General features: G+C 44.3%; 1 protein-coding gene across 2 annotated transcripts in view; it reads right to left on the bottom strand.

Annotated features, from left to right (window-relative positions):
- DNAH12 (dynein axonemal heavy chain 12) overlaps window positions 1-12,017 on the bottom strand; it is a 451,362-nt gene that overhangs the window by 59,110 nt on the left and 380,235 nt on the right. For both annotated transcript variants that reach the window (XM_033925718.1, XM_033925717.1), the window contains 2 exons: window positions 10,597-10,769; window positions 10,342-10,482 (listed from right to left, as the gene is read on the bottom strand). In XM_033925718.1, the coding sequence (XP_033781609.1) occupies window positions 10,342-10,482; window positions 10,597-10,769 (314 nt within the window). The remainder of the gene's footprint in view (window positions 1-10,341; window positions 10,483-10,596; window positions 10,770-12,017) is intronic.

Raw genomic sequence — 12,017 nt, forward strand, 5'->3', positions numbered from 1 at the left:
CCCTCAATATGATATGCAAGAAGGTATGCATCCAACTTGCGCTTGAATCCCAGTACAGTAGTCTTCTCCACAACCTCCTCCGGGAGTGCATTCCAATCATCCACCACGCGCTGTGTGAAAGAAAATTTCCTGACATTTGTCCTGAACCTGCTGCCACTCAGTTTCAGGCTATGACCTCTTGTCCGTGTCACATGTGAAAATGTCAGTAATGCTGCTTCTTGGTCTATTTTATCAAATCCTTTTAATATTTTGAAAGTCTCAATCAAATCCCCTCTGAGTCTTCTCTTCTCAAGGGTAAACAGTCCCAGTTTCCTGAGTCGATCTTTGTAGTTCAAATGTTCCATTCCTTTAATAAGTTTCGTAGCTCGCCTCTGCACTTTCTCCAGCAGAGTTATATCCTTTTTAAGGTATGGAGACCAGTGTTGGACACAGTATTCTAAGTACGGTCTGACCATTGTTCTATAAAGTGGCAGTATAACATCTTCTGATCTACTCGTAATCCCCTTCTTAATTATGCCCAACATCCTATTTGCTTTCTTCGCCGCCGCCGCACATTGTGCCGATGGCTTTAGGGTACTGTCAATCAGTACCCCCAAATCCCTTTCCTGTTCGCATTTTGCTAACTTGACCCCCAACATCTTATACTCATGTTCCTTGTTTTTCTTTCCCAGATGCATCACCTTGCATTTGTTTATGTTAAAGTTCATCTGCCACTTTATCGCCCACGTTTCTAGCTGGTTCAGATCTTTCTGGAGGTCCTCGCAGTCCTTTTGAGAGCCAACCGCCCGACATAGTTTTGTATCATCAGCAAACTTTATTATATTGCATGTCGTTTCCATCGATCTTACCAGTACGGAAGAGGTAGCTTCCATTAATCAGAAATTAGGGACGATTAAATCATGGTTAGACTTCAAAAACTGTCTCTCAATATCAACAAATCCAAACTCATGATCTTTCCCCTCAAAGATGGAGCAACTCTTCAAGCTCCTCTGAAACTAGATTCGCTTCTTATCAAAATTGTACCCTCCTTAAAACTATTAGGAGTTACCTTTGATAATAAATTTTCTTATCATCTTCACATTAGCACAGTTATTCAGAAGTGTTTCTATCGTCTCAGAATGATTCGCTCCCTTGCCAAACTACTAGAACCAGCTTCCTTGAATACACTGATTCATTCTCTAGTAATTTCCTGCATAGACTACTGCAACGCATTGTATAAGGGCATCACAAAAAAGGAAATCAGAAGACTGCAGTTAGTTCAAAAACAGCTATAAAGATCATTTGTGGTGCAAGGAAATACGATCATGTTTCACCACTTCTGATTAATGCACACTGGTTACTAATTGAACACAGAATCAGCTATAAAATTCTTCTTTTAACATTCACTACAAAACTAATTAATCAACCAGATTTTATAAATAGACTCCTAATTCCTTATAACACAGTAAAAACCCTCCATTCAGCATCTCAAAATCTCCTCATTATACCCTCTCTAAAACTGATTAACACTTTGCGCTCCAACAACTTTGCAGTTACTGCTCCTACTCTCTGGAATTCACTACCGAATTATATCCGCAGCGAACCTGATTTAAAACAATTTAAAGTTAAATTAAAAACATTTCTGTTTCAGGATGTATTTGGATAATAACTGTCCTGTTAAGGACAATATTTTATAATTTTAAGAATTATAATCAATCAAATGTTGTTTCTCCCTAACCTACTGTACTGTCCTTTTATGTTGCACTTTTCTTTTTATTGATTGTATTTCCTCCCCACTTACCTACCGTAGTCTGTTCAAAGTTGTATTAATATGTTCCATGGATTTTATCCAGTTTCCCCCTATTTTTTATATGTTTTTATGTTTTAATAAGTCTTTATGTAATTTTATACTGTACACCGCTTAGAAATTTGAGTAAGCGGTTTAAAAAGCTTTTTAATAAACTTGAAACTTTATTTATTTATATATTTATGGAAAGTCGAATGAGATGAATAATCTATATGAAATGAAAATAAGTATTAAGCACTAAGCACTTTAAATAAGGGAGCGGTAGCAATAGCACATTGCACTTTTAAGAATTATAAATTATTGTGAAGAGCCGAGGATGAAATACCACGTAAAGCTTGCCGCAATGAAAGTTTGTTGATGCGGTGGAGTGATGGGGCTGAGGCTCGTAAATTCTTTCTAAAAAACTGTTGTTTCAACAATATAAAAGATAGATTAAATGCTCAGTGGTTGGTGGAATAAGACGTATATACTGTGTTCTGAGCATAAGAGTAATATTCATCATAGTGTGTGAAGAAAGTAGATACATTTTTTAAATGGGGCAGATATTGTGTGTGTGTGTGTGTGTGTGTGTAACACACATAACTGTGCCATGAAAAAAAAGCTGTTTTAGGGCTTCCCCTGCTGCTCAGCTGTTCGGGCTTCACCAAACTGGTTCTGCAAATAATTTGCATGTTAACTTGTTGGAACATCAATCGCTGTTCCACAATCAACCCCCTAAAAAAATAAAAAATAATATAAAAAATAAATCGGTCAACAGCGACTCAGAACAAGCTCCGATCCCGTATAGGGAGGAGCGAGGCCAAATCGGCCCGAAGCCGGAGCGAATAGATAGGAGGGGGGGGGAAGGGAGGAGGATAGGAAACGCCAATCAGCGAGGGAGGGGGGGAGGGTTAGGAGATGAGGGGGAAGCGGAAGGGAGGTCGCCCCTTTTCCCGACGGCGGTCCAGGGAGATCGACGCGACTTGCATGGTGGCTTCCCTTCCGCTCACCCAACTGCAGCGATTGGCTTGTCTCTCACCTTGATGGAGCGCTCCTGCGAGGCTGGAGGCTGGCGGGGCGTCCTTTGGGCGCCTCCGACTCCGGTGTCCTGTGGGCGAGTGGGGCTGGACGTGGGGGCCGCTGCGCGCGCGGCGGGGAGCGGTCCCCGATCCATTGGGAGCGGAAGGGAGATCGCGGGAGACCATGGCGGCGTGTCTCCTGGTTGCCAGGTTTGTCTCCCCGCGTGCATCGCCGGCTCGCTCTGCTCCCGGCGTGCACTCGCTCCTACTGAGTGGCGCGCGGCTCACACCCCCGACTCTCTGGTTTTGTGTTGCGGCCTGGCAGGGCCCGCCGAGACGCTCCCTCGGATCCTGCGAGATAGGAGCGTCTCAGGGGAGCCGCCGCACACGACAAGGGGAGTCTCCGGCCGGCCGCGGACTAGTGCAGTCCGTGCCGCGTGGAGGATGACTGGCGTCTTCGGGTCGTCATCCCCTGTGCTGCCGAGAGGCCTTGTCCGTCTCTCCGTGCCGGTCAGTGGGGGAGTGGCAGGCGGGGGGCCGCGTCGGCTGCCAGGTCCCTTGTTGTCGCGGTGATTTCTGCCCTTCCGCCGGGAGGGGGGGGCGGCACGCTGGGAGCGAGTGCGACGCCACGTGGCCCGGCGCCGGACACTACTTCCCATGCCCTGACCTCCGTGTAACACGGCGGCCCCCTAGGTGCTTTGGGCACGCCGCCCGCGCTGCCAAGAGGCAGGGGAAGCTGTGGGGGTCTGGTGGCCGCCGGCTGCCGGGTCGTGCGCCCCCGGCCTCCTGGATGGGCCATTTGGCCTTTATCTGTTAGTTGGTAACAGGCTAAATCTGGGTCTTCAGTGGCTCACAGAAGTTATCCAGGTCTGGCCAGTACTTGGATAACTAACTACGCATAGTTAGGACTGTTTTTATGCCAAAACCTACTTGCTCAATTGGTTATCCAGGTACTGTACTGAATGTTGGCAGAGCCCAGATAATTTCTGGAGCATCCTGGCATTAATAAGTTGGCACCACGGCAGGCAGACATAATTGCATGCTACCAAATATTAATTAGGTCCTGACTCGGTGCTTTTAACCAGCCCAGAGTCCTGTTCCAGGCTGGAATGACCTGACAAGTTGTTGCAGTAGGTTTTAGTTTCTGGCATGGGATGATTTTCTCCTGGAGCTACACACTTGCTAAGTTATAAGCTCAATTGTTTTCCTTCTATTTACATGGTTTTTAAATATATGCATTGAAATATAGATAAGAAATCCTTTGTGCATTAGGGATTTTGGTTTTCTTTTTGGATTCATTCCCTGTAGTCGTGTACTGGCGAGGTGGGCAAGCAAGCGATTCATTAGAATCTGCCTCCCGTTCCCTCCAGAGTGGGACGTTTTAGACTCTGCCATGGTAACAGCTTGACAAGAAGATTGTTATCTGTTTTTAAATTGCATTGCATTGCATTCCGGGATATTATCTATTGAACTGGGAAGTAGCTTCAGAGCCTAAAGCTCCATCTATTCTTAATTTCTTAGTGGTAAAAGCTGTATAATGCATAGAGAGCCCACGGGGCCAGTTTAAAAAAAAAACAAAAAAAACATGCAGCCGCTGGGGGCGCGCCCACGGCCATTGAGTCCCATTTAGGGCTAGCTGGGAGAACACAGTGCCTGGCTCTGTGCTTTGGGCGTTGTGCAGGGTGGGCGCTGAGCTTTTGGTGGGTTTTCCTTTTCCTCTTTGGTGGGTTTTCCTTCTTCCTTTCTCTTCTATTGCACTCTTTCCATGTTTCCAGTGTTGGGCCCTGTTGTTGGTCAGCAGGATCTGCCCTCGGGGTAGAGCTTTCTTCCTTGTCGGTGATTCCTTTCTCGCCAGATCGGAGATGGCACCAGGAGGCTCCTCTCCTGTGGGAAAAGACTGTAGAGATTGGGGCTCTTCAGCTTTGAAAAGAGACGGCTGAGGGGAGATATGATTGAAGTCTACAAAACCCTGAGTGGAGTAGAACGGGTACAAGCGGATCGAATTTTCAAAATTACAGACTGAGGGATGAAGTTACAGGTAAATACTTTTAAAACTTATAGGAGGAAATATTTTCAAATCATAGAATAAGAGTTAGGCTCTGGAGCGCAGTGCCAGAGGTTGTGGCAAGAGCGCATGTCTGATATTGAGAAAGACATGGGGAAAGCCACAGCCTGTTAAAAGTCTATAGTCTTTAATTCACGGCTTTGCGGGGTTATCTCTAGCCTAGCCATCTGTCCAATCATCATGTTAGAATGATACTATAATTCTTATCCTGGGGATTTGACTGCGGAGGACCTTTAAATCTAATAACATAGCAATCTGGACAGTTTGTATTAAGTGTCCAAAACAATCAAATTTAAAAAAAAAAAAAAAAAAACAATTTAAAATTTTCTTGACTCATTTTACCCTGTTTCCTCACACAACTGCCTTTATTGTTCTCTCACATAGGTAATTTTTCTTTTATTAATGCCCAGCAGTCCACTTGTGTGGCGGCCTTCTGGTCGGCTCTGCCTCTATATGCTCTGGTTCAGCGGAACTCCCCTTTCGATTGTGGGGAGGGCCCGCTCGTTCTCTCTACTTTGCAGAAGGTGAACATCCTATCTTCATCTACTAAGTCTATCCCCTTCAGTACCTTGAATGTTTCGATCATGTCCCCTCTCATTCTCCTCTGTTTGAGAAAGAAGAGGATGATTTTCTGTAATCTTTCACAGTACGGCACCTCCTCCTACCACGTAACCATCTTTGTCGCATTTCTGGACCCGGGCTGGACGCAGTACTACAAGTACGTCCTTTTTCTCGTCGCCGCTATACATGGCATGGACAGCTTCATCTACTTCCCTTCGGCCTTCCAGCCCCAAGTCCCTCGGCGAGTCTGCTCCTCTGTACTTTGCCCCCCCTTTTTTACATAGGAACTATTATATACGGCACACCATGATGTGTCCCCTATATCTCAATAAACCGGATGGCGAGGGAGACCCATCAGGACCATCTAGGCTGCCCATCTGCGGTAACCATTATCTATTTATCCTGAGACCGAGAGATTCAACTCATGCTGGAGAGTCCCGATTGGTTGAGTCACAAAGACAGACCCCTTTCCTTAGCCACCAACTTCTTCTATGTGAGGTTATGGGAGACACACAATGATACCTGCTTTCATATCCCAGCCTTTTCCACATCATAAATGTTAGCTCATAATTGCTTCATCATTAATATGTTACCCAATGAATTACTATGTCCTCTTCCAGTGGCCTTAGGATGGGCCTAACAACGGATCGTTCCCGAGTAGGGGCGCCCATGAGTTGGGCGCCAGGAGCAGCTCCTCATCTTAAGTACGCCAGGATTACGCATCTAGGTACCATCCTTAACATGGTCAGTTCACCACTCAAGACTTTCATCCTCCCTGAATCCTACAATCGAGCGGACCATATCCAGGTAGTATCAATCCCTCTTCAATAAGACTCTTGGTCTCCATGGTATCATTTCTTCCTCCATTCATCTACGAATTCCTACTTAGCCAGAGGGGAACTACGACATAGACCTTACAGCTTTGAGCCCTCATATTTGGCTTCCTTGAATTTCTCCATGACCATGGCGGCCCCTTATACGGGGTGCTACAGGCAAGGGTTGTGTTGCCCTCACTTCATGCGTACCTCATGTATTAACTGTTTTGTGCCTCACTCAATACCACTGTGCTTACGACCTTATTACCTGCAGAACGGGAAGTAAGACGTAGGCATTGAGCCCTCATTTGCCTTCCTTGAGGTCTCCTTGACCATACCGCGCCCTTATACGGGGTGATGCTACTGACAACAGTGTCTATTAATTGTTTTTTCTTGCCTCACTCAACTCTCGTCATCAACTACACGGCCTTGCTATCATCACTTATCACCTCGCTGATTACCAGAGACCTTAGCATTAGGACCAGCTTACATCACTCACAGGCATCTGGGAGAGAAGAACGTAAGGAGTCCCCTACTCAGAAGGAGAGTAACGTAAGGAGTCCCCTACTCAGAGGAGAGTCAACATCTGCGAGGTAAAAACGAACGCTCAGTTTTACGAAAGTTATGAAGGGTGTTATGGTGCGGATGATCGGGCGCTACATAGGGCTCACATAGAGTTGATTGCTGTTGTAAATCAGGGTCTACATTCGGGTTATGGATGTCACAGGGTGGACATTAGAGTTCGGATGGATGGTGACTAGAATTGGCCTTTACCAGGGGTATACATTCGGGTTATGGATGTTACAATGTGGGGTTTACATCGTGGACGGTTGGTTACATAACCTCAAGAGTGGCACTACCTTACATTTACGGTGGGGTTTACATCTTTTACCTTATAGTTTTGCCGAAGAACCTTCCTTATTAGGTGACATTACCTCAACAGTGTTTTCCCTAGATTGGTAGCGCAAAAAAAAAAATTATTACAATTCGGAATATCATGGATATACATTCGGTTCAGGTTGAGGGATGGATGTTGGATATACATTCGGTTTATGGATGTTACTATTCGGTTTACATCAGGTTGAGAGATGGATGTTGCCTCGCATTTGATTAACAGTACCTCAAGGACCTTCATACTTATGTTTTACATTACGGGGTTTAACTTACGGCTTACAGCACCGCAAGAGAGGCTGAATGATCTTAATAATTAGGGTTTACAAAAGCATTTACTGGTCTCATATTCTGGGATTAGGGTGGTGACGGGATACTTAGTTACAGGGTATAGGTACCTTGGGTATGGTTTTAACAGCGGAAGTTCCTCAGTACAAGTTCCTCAGTACATTGGTTCCGTGGGCGCTAGAGACCACGAACAGTGTACAGTTAGTCCAGAAAATGCGAACCGATGGTTTATCCTCAGCCAGCAATGCGGACTGATGGTTTATCCTCAGCCAGCAGGCTTCCCCTCACTACCTTATTGATATAGAACTCGGAATATACTCAACAAGTTTAATGTAGACGAAGGTTATCCTCAGCCTGCAGGCTTCCCCACAGACCAATAATATCCTCAGACAGCAGGCTTCCCCACACTACCTTATTGTGGTCCCATATTATACCCCGGTAAGTATGAAAGGTGTGAGATCTCGCACAGCCGTGGAGATAACTATTATACCCCGGTAAGTATGAGTGAGATCTCGCACAGCCGTGGAGATAACTAACTCGCAAGAAACTCAATAGGTGGATGGCAAACAAAAACAAACAAACAAAAAAAAATATATATATATATAATAATATAACACAAGTCTAATTGCTAGAGGACAGCGGTCCGCGTCTGTACCGCCTGGCGGGGTACACTGCTACGACATCGGTCTGGATATATGGCATATGTTAACGTGTGCAGGGCCGCAGCCATGACACTTGGGGGGAACCCGCGATAAGCGAGGTTTCGCTATCACGGGTAGTGGCAGGTAAGCACAGCATATGGGTAGAAGGCTGACATCTTTACAGTGGTTAAGACATGGGGCACTTCGCCTTGCTTGGACGGCAGGGGGCCAGGCCATGATCTTCACAACAACGTACCGCTGACGAGGGGACACCTCCTTGAACGGGAAGGGTCCGGTGAGCTGGGGAAGCTTGTACGGCGCCCCACATTGTGCGGGATAGAGAGACAGATGCTGTGCGCCTGACCATAAGTTCCTTATATGTTGCCTGGTGATGTATATTGTGTGTTATGCCATTTTATGAAGTGCGGTTACAGTGTACAGTTCATCACCGTTCATGCTTGATTATGATGTTCAGTTGATAACAGTTTGATGTAATTGTGCTGTTATGGCTGCGGCCAAATAAATTCCACTTGAGTTGACAAGCGCCTGAGTGTCATCATTGTGCCACGCTAGACCATGAAGGGTATGAGCAACAGTGCTGAGTGCACGATTTGAGAACAAGCTCCGATCCCGTATAGGGAGGAGCGAGGCCAAATCGGCCCGAAGCTGGAGCGAATAGATAGGAGGGGGGGGGGAAGGGAGGAGGATAGGAAACGCCAATCAGCGAGGGAGGGGGGGAAGGGTTAGGAGATGAGGGGGAAGCGGAAGGGAGGTCGCCCCTTTTCCCGACGGCGGTCCAGGGAGATCGACGCGACTTCCCTCCCGCCCACCCTTCACTACTGTCGCAGCCAGTCTGGCAGGTGGCAGGTAAGCACAGCATATGGGTAGAAGGCTGACATCTTTACAGTGGTTAAGACATGGGGCACATCGCCTTGCTTGGATGGCAGGGGGCCAGGCCATGATCTTCACAACAACGTACCGCTGATGAGGGGACACCTCCTTGAACGGGAAGGGTCCGGTGAGCTGGGGAAGCTTGTACGGCGCCCCACATTGTGCGGGATAGAGAGACAGATGCTGTGCGCCTGACCATCAGTTCCTTATATGTTGCCTGGTGATGTATATTGTGTGTTATGCCATTTTATGAAGTGCGGTTACAGTGTACAGTTCATCACCGTTCATGCTTGATTATGATGTTCAGTTGATAACAGTTTGATGTAATTGTGCTGTTATGGCTGTGGCCAAATAAATTCCACTTGAGTTGACAAGCGCCTGAGTGTCATCATTGTGCCACGCTAGACCATGAAGGGTATGAGCAACAGTGCTGAGTGCACGATTTGGCACGGTCTTAGTGACTTTTAGTGCATCTAGCCCTCAGTCTCTTACATTTACTGAAAATACTCATTGTAGTACTTGCATTATGCTAAAGAAAGCTTACTTCTGGAGATCACAAGATATTACAAGCATGGGCAACTAATCCAAAGTGTGCTTGAAAATTCCTCAAAAAAGACACTCAAAAAGATCAGAAATATTTCTGTATCCTTCTGCTACATTTTCTTGGTCTCAGACTGCATTTCTTAGCACTTAAGGATCTTTTCCCTCTCTACACAATTATACAGAGTAATCACTTGGGAGTGACACCTCTTTGATCAATGTCATTCTGATGTTTTTCTCTTTTATTATTATGCTATTTCCTTGCATCTAGCCTTTTTTCGGTCAGAATGGGGATCTCCACATGATCATAACCTCTTTATTCTCCGTAACTCTTTTAGAGGCACCATCCCAGTGCTTTTTAGGTAATGTTGTAATGTTTACAAAGTTTCCAGTGGATGAGACATGCCATTTTGTGTCTTTCTGTATAGAAATGTTCTGCCATCAGAACTTCACAGCCAGCAATTTCTTACAGAATCTACAGTTGTCTGTTGTACCAGTTTTTTCTATGCTTGCTATAAATCATTTCCTTCATAAGTCGTTGTCCTAGGCTGCAAATATCAAGTATGTAGGAAAACATGTTTATGCTGGACTTTCTCAGAGCCTGACATTTAGCACATTAATGCACTTTAGTAAAAAGGATCCTAAGTTCCAACTAGGTGCTAGATTTACAAACATACCCTAATGCCATTAATGCACTTACTAGTAAATATGTCCCATGGCATAAAATGATCCGCAGTGAATGCATGTGCCAGCATCACAGCCCCTTTTAGTAACTCTAGACATAAGCTTTTTAGAATTAGCACATAACATAACAGATTAACACAAAAATATTGTGCAAATTCCCAATCAATTGAACCCAACTTACATGAGCAGATTACAGCAGAGTAAAAAGGAAAAAAGCAGCTTGTCCTTCTCAAACAAAGAGCGACAAACATTACAGTATAAGTTATATGTAAAGTGATCAGTGAGGTAACGAAGACGCTTGTCCAAGATTTTGGATTTATTACTATGGAAAAAGAACATAAAAATTACAATTAAAAGGTCACATCCGTTATAACTTTATCTGCATGAGATACAAAAATGAAATATTAGCTTTCTTTGTATAGAAAATACTTCCTACCTGTCTTGAATAGAGTTGATGTAGAGATTAACAAACCAGCTAAGAGAGTACTGGTACATGGGATCAATGTTAGCCAGATCTGCAATACTGAAAAACAACACTGAGGAATGTCTAGCAATTGGTCTGTAGCCTTCTCGAGATTCTGCTAATTTAATCTCTGTTTTCTCAGCAACCTAAACAAAATTATAAGGATATTAATTACTTAAAAAGATGCTTTTCCCTAATTATTGTAGCACTCCTCAACATACTAGGGAACCACATTAACTCTTGGGTCCTAATTCCAACCATTTTGTAATGGTGGGAATGCCTTCCACCAAGACGCTGTGAATGTAGCCTTCATAGCATTTCCAAGCATAGTGGACTACAGCAGTGTTTCTTAATCTTTTCAAGCCAAGTACCCCCTGAGCCTAACAAATACCAACCGAGTACCCCCTGCCCAAACTCTGCCACAAACAAGCCCAAACTCTATCCCCGGACCTTCTCTCCGACGTCAGAATTGACATCGGGGGGAAGGCTTGTGGGCCAGCAGCGTGCAATTGCTGCACACGCCTGGCCCTTCCCTTCCCAGAGTTGAGGCAGCAGTGGGGGGTAATTAAATAGAGTGAGTGGGCAGTGGGGGGGCAGGCAGATGAGCGGGGGTGGGGGTGTTCACCTGTGTACCCCCTAGGGTACGCTTACCAAAGGTTGAAAAACCCTGGGCTTTTAAATCTCATTGAAGTACCAAATAATATTTATTCTAGTGATCAGACATCTTAAACACCAGAATATTGGATAAGATAAGGGGGTGGGATTATGACAGATAATATATTGATAGTTGCTATTTATTGGTATATGGGTGGGAGGGGTGGGTTTCTTATATAATTATTTATTTGGAATAATACAAATAAGAATCTCAAGTGATGAATTTCTGAATGGATGTTGTACACTTGTTGTAATTTTTGAAAATGAATAAAGATTTTTTTTAAAAAAAGAAAAACCCTGGGCTAAAGGACTAGAATATCTAACTCATGAATCAAATCCAGGTTCCCAGCTTGACCCCAAAATAACTTTTAAAGCAGAGAGGACAACGTATGCAATTGTCAGGTAGTTTTAACAACTACAACGTAGGCATGCTGAATCTTAATATTTTAGTCAGATTTCCCCATGTAATAATAAATATCAAACTAATTTCTTTTTTTTTTATATTCTTTATTCATTTTTTCTTACAACATATATATATATATATATATGCATACACATAGGTGCATCTCAGTAAATCAGAATATATTTTCAAAGCTAAACTCAAAGACTTACCTTAAATCAGAATCAAGTCAATTGCCAAAATTCATAATTAAGGATATTCCAGTTGCGTAAGTAAGTCATCCTATGCAACCAAAATCTGAACTATGGTCCAAACATTCTTTGCATATCATAATCAAATT

Source organism: Geotrypetes seraphini, chromosome 17 (assembly GCF_902459505.1).
Source record: "Geotrypetes seraphini chromosome 17, aGeoSer1.1, whole genome shotgun sequence".
Taxonomy (NCBI): Eukaryota; Metazoa; Chordata; class Amphibia; order Gymnophiona; family Dermophiidae; genus Geotrypetes; species Geotrypetes seraphini.